At 41.7% G+C, this 17,142-nt stretch overlaps 1 protein-coding gene across 1 annotated transcript; it reads right to left on the bottom strand.

Moving 5' to 3' along the window:
- Positions 1 to 423: 423 nt before the first annotated feature.
- On the bottom strand, positions 424 to 16,079 carry LOC146689896 (protein mono-ADP-ribosyltransferase PARP12-like). The gene is made up of 12 exons (XM_085437576.1): positions 15,535 to 16,079; positions 14,722 to 14,857; positions 13,257 to 13,938; positions 13,114 to 13,164; positions 12,900 to 13,026; positions 10,682 to 10,847; positions 9,263 to 9,383; positions 9,066 to 9,162; positions 7,120 to 7,195; positions 4,577 to 4,707; positions 4,187 to 4,338; positions 424 to 4,000 (listed from the first exon to the last, which is right to left on the bottom strand). Exons 1-12 carry the CDS (start codon positions 15,810 to 15,812, stop codon positions 3,294 to 3,296), a joined length of 2,724 nt encoding a protein of 907 aa, XP_085293702.1. The 5' UTR covers positions 15,813 to 16,079; the 3' UTR covers positions 424 to 3,293.
- Positions 16,080 to 17,142: the final 1,063 nt, after the last annotated feature.

Below are 17,142 nucleotides of genomic sequence, written 5' to 3'. Positions count from 1 at the left end.
GCAGGAAAGACCAGATTGTCTGATACGCCGAAGCCTGGAAGGTCCTGGCAGCTGACTCTGGAGGTCCAGGAAATGACAGCCAGGGCCAGGACTGCAGCCGCCACGAAGCACACATCAGACAGGAAGGGGCCCCACTCAAGCTGGTTAATGTCAGTGGATATTTACTGTCGCTGGGTGAGCTTTCTGCATCCTGCAGGACACAGCTGCATTTCCCATAGGACAGCTCTATCTTAATGGGCAGCAGAGGCATAATGAAGCACGGGTGGTGGATAAATGGATGCAGCAGAAGTGGCAGCCAAATTTATTTTCGCCCTGGGAATTGGGTCTTTGTAATCTAATGTGGAGGCTGAGCTCTTTGTCTTTTTCTTTGTCCCCCACCTGTGGTGGTTGATGGGGGACTTGATATCATTCATGCAAACAGGCTGAAATAATGTAGATTTATTTGGAAATGAAACAGGACCACATACATTAAAAATAAATATATATGGAAACACAATGCATTTGGTTTGATAACGCCTTGGTGGCTTTATCAGTTTGTTTGTGTACCTGCCTCCCTATTTTAACCCCGCCTCCTCAACAGGTACTTATGCTAAAAGGGGCGGGCTAAAGGAAAAAAGAAGTGGGCAGAAAATCTAAGATATGAAGATAAAGCATAGACTGTATATGTAAGATGGACAGCATAATGCCATTTGTCAGCATTATGCTTTGCAACTTGGAAGCACAGAGAGGAAAGTTTTAAATGTCACCATGATGTGGATGTGTCAGCTGTGAGATGGATATGACATGTAATAGAATCAGTCTTCCTAATGGCCACCAGAGGGCGACACTTAAACTTGAAAACAATCATTCTGCTGTTTAGAAGTTTAAAGAGGAAACTGCACTTAAATGCCTTGCTCTCTCAGCTCAGTAACCCCCTTTCCTGATGCTTTTTTGGGGGGTTTCTGTCGACAATTGTCTGCCCAACGGCTCATTAGCAAGTGAGCATATTTATCTCTGCATTTCAAAATCACATCTGCCTTGTTGTGAATTCCACTTCCACAAAGCTAATTCCCAGGAGTCAGGCCTAATCAGAATCAGTGTGACACCGTTTTCGATCTTTAACCAAGGCAGATTACTTTTTTCTTTTTTTTTCATTAAGATCACAGAAGACCTGGATTTAATAGCTTTGTAATTGTGCAAAAAGTCTGTTTCCACCATTCGTTGCTACAGTGGAAACATCCAAACATGCCCATATTCACACTGCAGTTTATAGGAAACATAACAGAAGGCAGTTGCTGGTGCATGTACGCTGATAGGAGGGGGTGCTACAGCGGGGTTACTTTACAGGCCTAATGTTTTGTGTCAGATGAAGCACCGGCAGCCATATTGATCATTTTTCATGCCCTGCCTCATTTCACTAAGAGCCCCAACATGACTGCTGGTGGCATTTTTTATGTCAGTTATGAGACACGCAGAAAAAAAAGACAGAGAACGAACTGCAGCTCTGACAGCGACAAACAAACAAACACACTCTAATGTGCTGCAACATGCTTTAGTTTAATAATTGTGAAAACAGTGATTATTCATGTTGAGCAGGTGAAATGATCAATAATCACACCCTAAACAAATCACCCACCATGCACATTACAAGCCTTTCATTTACATTTTATCAATAAAATAATCAATATAGCCTGGTTTTTTTTTTTTTTTAACCTTCTAGTGGTAGGTAAAAGCTTAAGTCACATTTTTTTTCATTTTAATCATAAATTATTTTCAAATCACTTGAAAGATTAAAGAGAAATCCCAAGGAGCATTAACCAATCACGGTTAAGCAGGCTTTGAGCAGGACCCTACAGAGATATCGCCAAAATGCAATATCCAAACAATCGTTAATCTTCTTACGGGAAGATTTATTAAAAAAAAAAGACCTTATAGACAAATGGAACGAGCAGGCCACGCTTGGATATCACCCCAAAACACTCGCTATCACTCAGAAACAGTGAGGTTGCAGTGGCTGGGGTTGATTCTCAACCAGTTATATTTTTTTTAATGTTCACTGAAAGACGCAAATCCAGTAAGTGAACAACATTTATGGGGGGCGTTTGTTTATGATAGGACAGTAAAGGAGGGAGAAGGCGTGCAAATGGTGTGGGGTCAGATTTGAGCCCGGCCCTCTGCAACAGCCTTATGTTATATGGATCACCTGCTCTGTGAGCACTGAGATATACTGGCATCCAGTCACTAGAGCAATATTTAAAGTGACTCAAGGTAGCTTTGTACTCCTGAGTTTGTCACTCGTAGTTGTAAACAACATTAAACATTTTCTTTCAGGTTTTTCCAAACACGGAGCAGTGACTATCACACGGCGCCGCTGTTTGTTTCCGTGTTCCCAGAAGTTGGGCCCAGCTTCCTGCTGACATCACAAAGGTCGTCTAAAGCAGCAAAGCTATCATTAGGCACCAACGCGCAGTCCGTCATGTGTCTTGACTAAGTTGTTACGAGAATTCGTGACACTAATGGCCTAATCTGACACAGTGTTTTTCATCATTACGTGATACAGTACGATGCGTTCGTATGGTAACCACTAAATGTGGATGACGTATAAAACTTCCTGAGATAATCACGAGGAAAGCACTCAGGTGTTTCTTCTGATACGGCTCGCACGCCGCTGCCGTTTATTTTTTATTTTCTGTAAAAAAGTTAGTGTAGTTTCTTTAAACAACACCTCAACAATTGTGATTGTGCCAAAATGCCACATGTTTACGTGCATCTTCAATTTGCACATAAAAACAAAGTGCGTGGAAATGCTGGCAATTGGTAGAAAATCATTTTACATTTGTTCGAGGTGGAAAAATTCAAGCATCAAAACAACAACAAAAAGAAATTATGAAGTGTAACGGGAAAATGTAACAGTTCTGAAGCTTTCTTCTGCACTGCCTCTCGCTTACCTATTCAGCAAACCAAAGTCTCATCATTCAAAGTCATGTGAAGCTGCTTTAATAGCAGTTGACTGAGAAATGAGTTAATCCTAAACTGGTTATCTGTTCATTATAAACAGCAGCTAATAAATCACATATTCTAATCTTCTGGAATTCATTAATATCTGTGGCTTCATTTGTTTTCTTCTCAGTTACTCCAATTAACACTTTTAGTGCTCAAGATCCACCATTGCTGTCTGTTTTTATGCTATTATTAATTATTATTATTATTATTATTATTATTATTATTATTATTATTATTATTATTATTATTACTATTATTACTACTATTATTATTACTGCAAAACACCACCAACCCCCTTTACACCACTGATGTTAAGCAATGACACAAGAATCGGATGTTTTCTTTGGGGGTGCTGAGGGAGATGGAGGGACATGTGTGGGCTGGTTAACTGTTCTGATGTTTGAGTACGAGGTACTGTATTGGTACCCAGAAGACGCCGAGCTAGATGGGTACCCAGAAGACGCCGAGCTAGATGGGTACCCAGAAGACGCCGAGCTAGATGGGTACCCAGAAGACACAGAGCTAGATGGGTACCCAGAAGACGCCGAGCTAGATGGGTACCCAGAAGACACAGAGCTAGATGGGTGGGGCGAAGAGGTTGTGTTAGGTGAGTAAAAAGAAGCGGAGGTACTGGCTTTATATCCAGAGGAGATCGTGCTAGGTTGGTAAGCCGATATGGTAGCTGGCTTTGGTGCTGCCACTGGCTTTGGTGCTGGTGCTGATGCACCACCACTGTACATCAATGTACTAACTAGTGGGTGTGTGGTCTTGTACTTTATCAGGTACTCGGGGTAGATCTGGTGCTTCTCAAACACCACATATATGGTGGGGTTCATTACATCGTCAACACAGCTGTCATAGAAGTTTATGTCCCCTCCGTCCTTCGAAGGAGGTCGGGGATAATCGGAGGACCCTTTGGTGAAGTCTCCCACCAGCACCCGTGAGATGAACATGTCTCTGACGTCAGTGTCACCGGTGTAGTTGTGGGAGTATCTGGCATCACGGGCAAAGTAACTACCTGTGTTTAGACACCAAAAGAGACCATTGTGATTATCGGGCAAAAAAATAAGCATCGTTCCTCACAACCACAGCTGACAAAAATGTCTGTTTGGTGAGTTTGGAGCTTCTGTTTTTTAAATGTATGGTTTATGAAAACATGCTTTTTATCAATAACTGTTTCAGCTTGAACATTTCTTCCAATCACCTTTGCCAAAAGCCGTTCCATTAAGTCCGCAGATTCTCCAGTCAAAGTTGTTGTGGCAGATGGTGTCAACAAATTTGGAGTGAGTGCCATGAAAAAGCTTTTTCTCAGTCACATTTCCCCCTTTGTTTTTGGTCTTCATCTGATTCTTTTGCCTTGAAATAGAAGACATACAAATATCTTACGTCAGTCTGGTTTGTCTGTATGTCGTGAAAGTGTGCACGCTGACCCTGGACTGTGTACACAAACATTAACACAGCCTCTGGCTCTGAGGAGTGACACCAGTGCAGGAATTTAAATCTGTATTCTTTCAAATCACCAGCAGGGGGCAGAAAATGGATAAAAGAAGTCAGAGTTTACTGAAGTCTGTGGACCGCAGAAGACAATACGTACCATTGAAAGACTTCCCAAAGAGCTTTGTTCTGAATCCTCTCAATTTTGACAATATCAAAGCCTTTCATGGTTTTACAGAAATGAGTTTCCACCGTCTTAAATTCATCTGAAGCGCGCTGGACGGAGATTCGCTGTAAGAAAACAAAAAAATATTGCAATCTTTCAACACGAGCATTTCCCTTCACCATTTAGTTAGTATGAATTCTTTAGCTTTATGTCTGAGTACAAATATAAATTCTATAATGTTATTTTTAAACAAGGCCAGCAACAGTGTTAAAAAAGGCATTTTACTCCTAAGAACAACACAGAAATGGAAACTCTGAATTCAACGATAGGAAATATATTTCTAAGCTTAGCTTTTTTTTGTCTTTTTGTTTTTTACTTTTCCCCAAATATGTTCATAGAAAAAAATTATTTGGGAAAATCTTTTGCTTACTGTAGAAATTCCACTTGAAGTGTCATCTGCACAGGAAGCAATGTGGGAACCAGTGACTGAATAAAGTAAATGGTTTTTATCTTAAATCAACAATACAATACAAGACCCGGTGAATACAGCCGGGTCCCAAGTTAAACTCTCCAAATCTCTGAAACAGCCAATGAGAACGTAAATGAGAAGGAAGGCTAATGTTTACTGATATATGACAGGGTGGTAAATACATTAGAGGGTGACCAGTTTCAGAATACATAGAGAGCTCAGTATTCAGGAACTGTACCGAGGAAAGTTCTTAGACAGTGAAAGCCCACACGGAGAGGACTACAGTAATTAATGGTAAATGGCCTGTATTTGTATAGTGCTTTACTTAGTCCCTATGGACCCCAAAGCGCTTCACACACACATTCACACACTGACAAGCTACATTGTAGCCACAGCTGCCCTGGGGCGCACTGACAGAGGCGAGGCTGCCGGACACTGGCGCCACCGGGCCCTCTGACCACCACCAGTAGGCAACGGGTGAAGTGTCTCGCCCAAAGACACAACGACCGAGACTGTCGGAGCCGGGGCTCGAACCGGCAACCTTCGAACCGACGAACTACCAACTCTTGAGCTACGATCGCCCAATAAAGTCTGTGAGAATGTAAACTCCCAGGGTTTAATGGATAACTGGAACTTCCAGTATTCAGGATGGTGTAACATAAGAGCCCACACTGAAAAATACTATGAGGCCAGAATCAAGTTTCTATCTGAGGAAGGATAACAGATCAGATATGATCTTAAAAATACGTTTTTAAGATAAAGGCTTGTCTGTTTTATTTTATGTCGTTCGGTTGTCTTATTTAATCCTTTTTCTCTCTTTTTTTTGTTATTTTGTATGCGTGTTATATTGTTTAATATAATGTTGTATTTAAAAAAAAACTGATTGCTTTCACCTTTTACTAGAAAATTACACTGCATAACATTGAGTTGTACATCTACATTACTATGTTTGGAATATGTTAACATATGTACAGTGTTGGGGAGTAACAGAATACATGTACCGCCGTTACGTATTTAGAATACAAAATATGAGTAACTGTATTCCGTTACAGTTACCGTATAAAAAGGTGGTATTCAGAATACAGTTACTTTGTTGAAATAAATGGATTACACTGCGGTACTTTCCTGTTTCATTTTGTCGCGGGTCAGGACTGTTTGGGTTTTGTTTGACAGCTACGTTCTGTTGTTCCAGGCGGCAGCGTTACGGTTGCCATGGTTACAGGGCGACGCTCTCTCTCTCTCTGCGACTGTGTGTTTCCTGGGTGAGAGAGCGCCTTTTCGTTGTTGTTGTTGTTGTTGTTGTTGTGCTAAGCTAACAGGCAGAATGCTACAAGCATAGCTCTAAAGAATGTAGCCTCATGGGAAGTGTAGTCCGTGCTGCAGGGAGAATGGACTGCCATACACGTTATGGGTCTGTGAGCGCGAGGAGGGAGAAAAGGGGAGTGGAAAGGTACGAGTTGTCGTCGAGGAAAAACGGGAGCTGGAAGCATGTAAATATAATAATAACCACTGCAGCCAAGAAGAGTGCCTGACGAGCCCAGCTGTAAGTAAGCTATTAAGACTCGACTGTACACCGTGTTCGTGTTTTCCTCCAAAAACAATAAGTTCCGTTGGAGCAGCCTTTCAATGCCTCTCTCTGTCTGTCGCAAGAAAAATTGACCCACACAACAAAGTAGAGCTATTTTTCGGCTACGAGCCGACAGGGACCCCGCCGTATTAGTCAGAGGTCCCTTTACTACAGTTCGGAGTCGCAGACCTTCAGTAATAGTAATAAATCACACAGCAATAGTACATTCACGTAGTTGTAAAAAGCACGATAATATATTAAGTAATCCAAAGTATTCAGAATACATTACTGTCATTGAGTAACGTAACGGAATACGTTACAGAATACATTTTGGGGCATGTATTCTGTATTCTGTAATGGAATACATTTTAAAAGTAACCTTCCCAACACTGCGCGTGTGTGTGTGTGTGTGTGTATATATATATATATATATAAGTCTAAACTTGAGTGTGAGCTCAAACAGCAGAGACATAAAACTAATATTTTATGGTTTCACAATACCGAATATCCTGTTTCGGGGATCTGTGTCTTGTCCCAGTTGTCTGGTATTGGAGCAGATGCTTTAACCACGGGCCGTCTGCAGAGACAGAGGGTTAGGATGACTTTAAATACACAAGGTTTGGGTGTAATACGTCTGAAAACATAAGTAACACAAATGCCATTAAAAGTTTCTTTGATATACAGACACCTTCACTTTTTACATATGTTTTAAGATTTCATTTTAAATCAACAAAACATTTTTCCCATCAATGGCAAGAGCTCATGTTTGTCATTTTTAGGAGTGTTTTTGTTTGTTTTTCAATTTTTTTTATAATTGCTAAATAAAAAAAAAGAACAAATAGGACCCACTGCTGAGATGATCTGAATACGGTTAAGAAAGACGCACACCTGAGCATGTAATAACCCCCACAGTTCATACTAATATCAGAAAAAACAAACAAACCAACTATGAAATCTTAGGAACTCTTTCTTAACATCCAGGGCGACACGCCTCACCAGGTCTAGATCAGGGAACGGGTCTAGAATCATATCTCTGTGTCACTGTTTTATCAATTATGTCTTTATGATAGAAAGATGCTTGAAAGAAGCCACTTTGAGTAAAGAGCACCAGATAGCTCCCTCGGCACACAGCTCTCACAACACGACGTGATGTCACGGTGTTGGTAGCATCATGCTCTGTGCTGCTTCAGGCAGCAGAGACGGGCAGGGCTGAGTTAGATCAAAATAAAGGTTCACATTTCTGCACAGCAATGAGCTGCATCATAGGCGTTGCTGCTGGTTACAGAAAGTCTGTCCTTCAGTGGTCCAGAGTTAAACTCCAATACAGTATAATGTGCATCAACAGACCTGAAACAACCAAGTCTGACAGGACCTGCCATGAAGACCAGAATAAACCAAACAAATCCAAGAGTGTAGAAGCCAGACTCACAGCTGTACTACTACAAAATCGGTTTGGGATTTTTTTAATGAAATTTGTGGAAATTTAAAAAAAAAAAAAAAAAGCAACTTACGTTTAGCAAGCTCTGACTGGAGCATTTTTAATGTCTAGTGCTTGCCTGTTTTTTGACATTCTTGCTACTGAATGGACAAACATGGTGAATTTGCTTCACTCTAATCTTAAGGCCCTGGCAACACTAGTATGTTGGCACGTATGGTAAACCAAACCCAAACGAGCACTGTCTTCATGCGGCCTTCCCTCAGCTGGAAGCTCGAAGGCCAAAGCTGGAACATCAAATTCTCCCGAATTCTTCCTCAAGGTCGCCTGCAGTGACTTGGGGATTGTTGACTTTTGCTTAAAACTAGGTGAAAGCGCACTCTCTCTCTCTTTGGATACAGGAAACACACACGCACACATGTACTCAGACACACACACACACACACACACACACACACACACACACACGCGCCTTCGACGCTTACACCTGATGCGGTCAGGCAGGTCTCTGTCCAGCGCCAGGTTTCAGCTGCAGGACCAGATGACTGTTGTCTACATTGGCTCTCTCCATTACCCCATACCACCCCCCACCCCCCGATCCCTGTCGCAAATCATGTGTTTTTTATGTTGTAAGTTGTGAGGATTCATGTGCTTCATTGTGCTGAGGGTTTTTTTTTTTTTCTTTCTGTTCTCAAACTGCTCTCCCATCTGGGCGGAGTTCTTTTTTTCCTCCTCTTCCCTCATGTATTGCATCATCTATCTCTCTGTATGTACAATCAGAAGGCGTCCTGTTTCACTGCATGTACGTGTAACATTGCTAATGACAATTAAACGTCTCAATCAAGTGTTGAACAGGAATCATGTTAGATTCTGGCAGACACACTGGTCTCTACAGACTGGTTGGTAACGATCAAGGAGTTAACAAGTCTATCAGACTCATTTAAAACACTACATGTAAACCAAAGTGAAGGTGTCTTAAAACTTTCTTGGGGCTGTTTTTGGGATGACGTACCTGACTTTCTTTGTTAGGACATCTGCAGCAGAGACAAACAGTGGCCGTCTGCACACACACCTTTTGGTGCCATAGCGTTTATTTGTCTGTATCATGTCTGAGGAGGAAGTTTAAAGTTAAATGATAATGAGAAACTCAGTTTTACATTTTAACATGCAGAAATGAGTCAACACAGAGTTTCTATATTCTTTGTTTACCCTGGAAACTGAGTGAATACGACTGGGAGCCAGCAATGAAGTCCACCACGTCTTTGTCATTGGCCAGAAACTTCTCCTCCAGCTTTGTGCTGTTGATGTCTGCTGCTTTATGTCCACTAGTCTGCAAAGCAAGAAAGGTGACTGTGTTTTTAACCTGAAAACAAACCTGCATCAGCATAAGAGCAATGAACGATTGGTAAGAGAAATTAATTTATAATATTTAATAAATATCCCAAGATAGCGACTGTCAAATTAGCTTGGCTGAAAACCATTGAGGCCGTTTGAAAGTCTGACGTTCTTTCCAGTAGAGTTACCCTAACAGACTTTAACTTTACTTATTTATTTTTTAAACTCAACAGTCCAGTATGAGCATGCTCAGTTCACATGATCAACTGAGCACAGCTGGTACATGTAGCCGTTTACTTCAGCTGCTAATTTCTCCTCAGAGATACCAGAGCTGTATGCACAGACTGTGGCAGCCTCGATTTACAGCCATAATAGATGAGATTAAAACTTTAATCATGAGCTGTAATTCCAGCAGCTTAAACAACAGAATACAGAGAGGATAAAAAAATATGAAAAATATAGTTGTGATTGCAGCAGAAGCAATGCAGTGACCTCCAAAATGGTCAGTGAAATAGAGGTTCAGTGACTATTTGTAGCTCAGATCAGCTCCGCTAGCTTTTCTTGCTGAGGCATGCTGTCAGTGTGGATATCTTCAATAAAACTCTGGAGCAGCTATTTTTTCCATGTTTGTTCACTGTTTTCTACCTCCCAATCTGTTGAGAAGTGTTTCACAATTATACCAGTCCTATGACGTGGCATTACCCAGAGCAAAGACTTTAACCTTTGATTAGAAAATCAGATAGTTTACGCTTTAATAACAGCCTCTGATGTAATAAATCTATTGAGGCAGTATGACTTTAAAGATATTTTAACAGAGAGTGACAACAGAGAACTGACTTCGAAGCTGATATATTGAACGTGTTAGCAAACAGTTACACATTTACATAGTCAAAAACCCCAGTGGATGACACTAAGGTGCTTGTGTGCACCTTTTATGTAAAGGTCCTACATGCTCAGTGCTCCATTATTTTTGCAGTCTAGCACCTAGATATGGTTCTGAGCAGGTATTATAGAATTGGTTTTTAAGAATTTTTTATCATTGAAAATGCTGTCGAGATGTTTAGCTCTCCTGACGAGAGCTAAAGCTAAAACAAACACAAGCTGAAAAGCACTGAAATGCTTTGTGGAGATCACCTGGAGGGGGAAAAACACCCGGTAGGGTCATAGTTCGAGGGACTTTTTTCCACATTACAAATGTTTTTTTTAATCATGTTTACAACAAAAGTACTGACTCACGTGCTAACAACCTTTTGAAAACACTGTGGATGAACAGTGGATTCTGATGCTACTCACATCTGCGGAATAAGTGTTCCACCTCCCAAACTCATCCTGCCAGTACCAAAGCCACTCGGTGGTGTGGATGAAAGTCGGCTCAATCACGGAGTTTTCTGTCGAGAGTCGACGTACTTTGTTCGATCCACAGGTCATCGTGTCAAAGTGCACGGCTGGACTGGTGCTACTGCAGACACCCAAAACAGAAGGCATAATGTTAACATTTTAACAAGTGTGTGGAGTTTGAAAGAAGTTGATATTAAGGAAACAGTAATAGAAATAAAGAATTGTGTCCTGTGGCTGTGGAATCATCACCTAAATCGTCTCCTTTCCACAACCAGGTCCTTGTGTTTGTGTTTGTATTGGGTCTCACTTTAGGATGAATTTGTCTCATAATTGGAGATTAAGTATCAGAACTTCAGGAGTGGGACCACACCTGCAAACACACTCCTTCCAGTTCTCATCCATATAGGTTCCCCCAGTCCTACAAGCTGTTCATTCTCGTTTACATGCCCCACCCTCCATCCCCTTTTCAATTCTTTAACTTCTTGACTTGTATTTAGTACGTTTAGTACGGATGTGCCAGGTCCCGGAGCCGCCGTCAGTCCCTTTCGAGGCCTTCCTCAAACCGCAGCTCAATTCATGTCAAAGCCATTCACCTTTATCTACGAAAATGCTGTCAAATATAAATGAGGACGTGGGCCCAGCTAGTGAATTACCCGTTACCAATGTAAACCTTATTCTACAGGCCCACACACCAACACAAATCCCTATTCTAAAGAGGACACACGTATGATCTTTGTCATAGTATTTATGTATGAACACAAAGCAAAGATGAAAACCAGCACAAAGAGACGTTAAAGCGATCACCACAATGATTCTACTTTGGAAACATATACAGGCAGAAACTGAGCTGGCAGCCTGACTGCTCCTCAGTAGGGAAGGATACCGGTATCAGGTGCCATGATGGCACCGGTTCTGACATAAACGGTAGTAACCAGACCTAAAAGCAGCGCACATTTCGGTGCTTTTTTTCCTTAGATGTCACACACTTCAGATTCTAGCCAATCATTTTACGTTTCCGAGGATAGTAGGTGGGGCCAGGTACGTACGTTCTTTTAGAGCAGAGCTACAGATTACAAATGTCCAAGGCGAAGCGGTCAAAGTCTGGCTGTACTTCACAGCAAAATATGCAAACTCAGCAGCAACAAGTGCTTTAAGCTGATACTGTGATACTGTCAAAGGAGGTAACTCCTCAAATCCGATGAAACACCTGGCGACGTACGGTGTTTTTTAAAGGCAAGAAATGCACCGTATTTGATAGCTTGCTGCGAGACCTCACACCGAGCACATCTACTGCGGGTGTGGTGCCTGTTATCGGACCCGGAGTTAGCAACATCCCCCAAAAACCCGAAGAGGAGAGTCCTGGCCCCTAGCCCTGCCAGTGTAGCAGAAATGATGACGGATGATGATGGCAGCAGCCGTTCTTCTCTGCGTGAGTAGCTTAATGTTGTTCGTGTGTAATTTACGTTGAGTAGGCTAACCACGTTATTACATTAATGCAGGTAAGGTGAACTAGCAAACATGATCATAGCTACATGCGGCTGTCTTCTTGTTTGATGGCAGATACTCCCTTCACCCTGGCCAAAAAAGCTAAAATGACCAAAGAAAAAGTGGAAAACAGCTAAACACGAGAGGTTTTTGGACAAAGTTTGTGTTTTTTCCATTGTTTAAGCACTGCTTCCAGCCAAGAGTGATACCATATATGCCCCATAGCTGCAGAAAAGGCTAACGTTGTTATCTTGGTGCTTGCAAAGAGCTGAAGTTGTGTTAGCGGGATAATGCAGTTGTTTCCATCCTGGATGCAGTTCCCACTTTACCATCACACTCTTGTTCTTTTGCGGAATAAAAATAAAAGTAATGTCCGTGCTCATGCTGTGGACCGCTCCACTACTTTCATCCTCAGACACATGAGCTGAAATCAGCTGATTCAAGTGCAGGTGGAACCAATATTAGAATCAATAGGCAAGCAGACTAACAATTCCAAGGAATGCCACTACTGGGAACTGTTCTCGATTCCCATCCCTACACCTAACTGAATGCTCCGAACCAGTAAACTGCCAAAAGTTCTGCTTTTAAACAGTCTGTGATGATCACAAAGTCAAGTGTATTTGATTATCAGATTATCACGTTGTCTTTTGCAGGACTGCAGAGAGTCCTGTGAGAACTTGGTAAGTACCTGTATGAGTTACTGGGGTCACAGTAGTCTCTCTCAATTGTCTCATTATCGGGCAAATCAGTCCACTGGTGTCCCTCTTGGACCTGCCATCGGTACGGCATCTTGTCATGAGCTTTAAAACATCGATCTAAGAAGAAAGAAGAAAGACAGCTGGTCAAAGTCAAGAAAGAACTACATTAACGCCTCAAACGCTTACTAACCATGACTTTCTCACCATCATGTTTGCAGTGACCTTTAATGAAGTACATGCAGATCCCTGTTTTATCTGAAAGAAACAGGAGATATTTCACAGGCTTCATTCAGACAGCAGCTTTAGTTCATCTGAAAACATCAGAAGTGTTTTCAGCTGGTGTTTACCTCTGACAGGCCTCTGTCTATTGTTCTGCCATTCTCCACCTTTAGCAGCTTCATCACTGACAGCAGCGTTAATGTTGCTTGATGAACGAGTTTTTGGTAGTGGTTGCTTATTGGTGCCCCTGTTGCCGCCTCTCCCTCTGACAGCTGCTTGACTTCTTCCATGACGGCGTCTCCGTCTTCGAGTCTCACCGTTTTCACTGCTCGCATCGTTGTCACTGGTGGCTGCGGAGATGTCACTGGTGGAAGAGTTTTCATCGTCGCTTTCATTCAGTCCATTACTGGTGTACAGATCGAAGATGTGAGTGCCAGCAAGCATCTCAGTAAGTGAGGAGGCTCGATCCTGCACTGGTCGGCTGCTCTGGTTTCCTCTGTTTCCCCTATTGCCCCTGCTGCCTGTCGCACCCCTACCACCTCTCCCTCTGCCTCTCCGCTGTTGTTGACCATTCTCAGCCAGCCTCAAAGCCTCTTTATTTGCATACACAGCCTTCAAGGATGGCAGAAGGGCACCAGGTACGCCTCTTTCTTGGACATTTTTTATGGGCTGTGGAGCAGTAAAATTGTGATTCCTCGAGCAGCTGCATTCACGGCTGATGTACTTCTGGCAGATGTGGAGCCTCCTGCAACCATCACCATCCTGACACCGGCCGAACTCTCCATCACCGTTGTTGTAGTCGTAGCATATCTGATGGAGACAGAACAAAATGAAAGGAAAGCGTGGTTATATACACGGACTGTAAGTAAAAGATGGAATACAATCACTGACTGTATGTAAATGATGGATATAAACATTGCAACATCCTGCTTTTTTTAACCAGTTTAAATTTATTTTACTCTAAATGCCACAATAAATTGTTCAAAACGTTTTCTTAGGTCTAGTATATCTTTGTCAAGTTTAAAGACGATCCATAAAAAATTGTGGGTAATATAAAGTTTTGACTGATTTTTTAGATGAGACTTTGACCGCGACCCAATTTTCATCTAAATTAAATCAGCTGTTATCATCACACAAAATCTGAAAAAGATATCGTGAAAACTGTGGACGGTACTGCAAACAAACAAACAAACAAACAAACAAACAAACGAAAGGAAATGATTATTTACCAATTACATTGCATGCGTTTTAAAACTTTTAATATACTTTTTGACATGTATAAAAAAGCTGATTTGCCACCAACGTGACAGAAAATGTGTTTTAAAATTGGAGAACAATACACATCTGGCAAACAACTTTACCTCTAAGTTTTAAGAACACCTCAATGACTGCCAATTTGTGAAGAATTACATATTATATTACACTGTGTGGGTGTCAGCTGTACTGTTTGTTATTGCTACAGTATCAACAAGCTGTTACAATTTAAATGAACATATCAGAATCAGATGTGAAAAGATGTTATGACAATGATGATGAGTTCAACCTAAAGTATTTCGTCAGGGTGCTTTTATCGTGTGTTAGGTTAAGACTCACAGCAGGAAGGAGTGTGTGGTCACTCTGCAGCAGCAGGGTGCACAGCTCCTCTCGGCTCAGGCTCTCCAGCTCATGCTGCCTCAGAAGTCTTTGGTTATGATCAGACGTCAGCTCATGGGAGAAGCTGCAGCCCCTCCTGTTGTAACAGAATCCACACAGCTGAGTCATGACTGTGACATGAGAAGGATTAGGGCCACACACAAACATGATAAGTGCTGCCAAACGTGGATTAATTCATCATTACACGTACACATGCTGTGTATCTGTTTCCAAATTCAGCCCGATACCAATAAAAAATTCATTTTGACTGAGTGTCTGTCAACATATGTGTTCTTATATTTTTCCAAACCCGAGAATTTGTCCCTAAGCTTAGCTGGCTTCAAAACCAGTTAATATGACGACAATAATAAGCACTACTAATAATAATAATAATAATAAGCACTACGAATTATTTGACATTTTAGCCTCTTTAATGGTCCGTAACTTGGTTGTACACAAATACGACAATAAAAATAACGTTTTTATTGAGACTCAGAAGTCGGTACAAGGAAGCACAGAGAGGAACTTTTCCTATTAGCCTTTCGAGTCACATGATGATATTTGTTCAGGTTAGCTTTCCTAACAAATCTGCGTCAAACTGCTTAAAATGTCGAATTCACTGACTGTAAACAGAGACACTAGTCAGGGCCTTTAACCCTGGAATATTTTGCAGCCACTTTCAGCATTACTAGAAAAGGCCTGGATGAACAGAGACGGTGGCTGTTTCACTCGGGCCATGACTCACCTTTCTTACTTTAAGTCCAGTATATTTACCTGAGCTGAGTGAACTGACAGAATCCGCTGAAGAGGAAGTTTTTGCACAGGTGCAGACCCCTGCACGTCCCCGGGCAGTCTTTCACTCTGCAAAGTCTCAGGCGGGTCCTGGCCACCACCTTCGGCTGTCCGTTTGGACAACAGGAAACAAATTTCTCTTGGTTACAAATGATCTCCGACAACTTCGTGGGATCTCCGGAAAACAGATTATACACTAAATCCTCCGTGTTGACTGCTCCTTGGCCGGCGCAGATCATTCTCAGTATTTCCGTCTCCATCGTGTCCGAGCTCTGCCTGCGTTAACTTCCACCTGGGAGACCAAACCGCAGCTTGACGACAGCGGCCGCTGGTTTCATGGGAGGAGGAAAACTTCGGTATCATTTCTGACGATTGGAAAGCGAAACTGAGCTATTTTTATCTTGGACTGATGCTGTAATGCTGCTGATGTCCACTTGGGGGCGTCCACGAAAGAATATAGGGAAGACATTTGTACTCGGCACACAGTGTAACATTAACACAGTAGAGCTGATTTGCAGAAAGCTCAAAGTCTGACTAAAGGAAGTCATAGCTATTACCTCCTGTTGTAGCTTTGCTCTCCTTTAAACCTTTGGGGTGAATTTTCGGGTCTTTAGCTGCTTAACTGTCCATCAGCTGCCAGGCTGTGTGTTTGCAGGTTAAATAGCTCATGCATGCCTGCCTGGGGTGGGGAGGGTGAACCTAAATACATGTGCTGCACAGCTGTGCACTAACAACAATCACAAGTCCAAAAATATCTTTGCTCTTCTTGTTTGCATAGCTGCTACACAGAACACAGTGAAAAACTGAGGTGATTCTCCAGTGGCACACCTGAACGACAGAACAATGTGAATATCAAGAGTATCATACCAACACTAATACTGGTAACGGATTGATACGAGCACAGGAGGATCGATATCTTGTTTTATCTTCTTCAAGTTCAATATGTAACCGACTGAACTGTGTTATTTATTTATTTTTGGAAATGAAAAAATGTGCCTCATACATGCACCGTGTTGACTGTCACGTCTATTTTATTTATAGCCCACAGCACATTTAAAAAGCAGAAGTTGACCCAAAATACTTTAGAGACAGGCGCCTTTACAATCCAGCTCGCCAACAAGCTCACTTTTTAAAATGCAAGAACAGCAGTTAGCTGTGTTTTGTTGTGTTAACTCATTATTGTTGGAAAGTAAAAATCACAGCAATTTAGTGATCATTAAAATGCGTCCAGAATTTGCAAACTGATGATGATTAAGTTAGAAGTAAGTATTCCTCATTAACTGAAGGTGTTGGAACGCCTGAGCAGAGGGAAAATATGAATGTTGTTATTGTAAATATTATTGTAATCTTTATTTGTTCTTTTTCAGGGTTTTTGAGGGCAAAAAGAAGGTTTGTAAACCCACAGCTTATTGCTGAAGCTTGTTCGCCTTCAACTTTTTGCTCTTTAACAAATAAAGAGGGTTTTTTTGTTTTGCAGTTTTTTATCCTGCGACTGTGACTCCAAAAGGAAGTGCAGATCATCATATGTCCTGATGCAGACCATAATTTAGGCCACGTAAACCACAGTGGGCCATAATCAAGAACCACACC

This window comes from Copadichromis virginalis, linkage group LG17 (assembly GCF_057382275.1).
Source record: "Copadichromis virginalis isolate Kocher_CV1m ecotype Utaka linkage group LG17, C_Virginalis_male_GT1.1, whole genome shotgun sequence".
NCBI lineage: Eukaryota > Metazoa > Chordata > Actinopteri > Cichliformes > Cichlidae > Copadichromis > Copadichromis virginalis.
This window is presented reverse-complemented; position numbering and strand designations above follow the sequence as displayed.

What these genes read in the sequence shown, in the direction of transcription:
- LOC146689896 (XM_085437576.1), bottom strand. Translation starts at nt 15,812, where the DNA reads ATGGAGACGGAAATACTGAGAATGATCTGCGCCGGCCAAGGAGCAGTC. An exon ending in TGTCAGTTCACTCAGCTCAG is followed by an intron (nt 14,858 to 15,534) that starts GTAAATATACTG and finishes CTGTTACAACAG; the next exon opens with GAGGGGCTGCAGCTTCTCCC. An exon ending in GACCCCAGTAACTCATACAG is followed by an intron (nt 10,848 to 12,899) that starts GTACTTACCAAG and finishes GGGTGTCTGCAG; the next exon opens with TAGCACCAGTCCAGCCGTGC.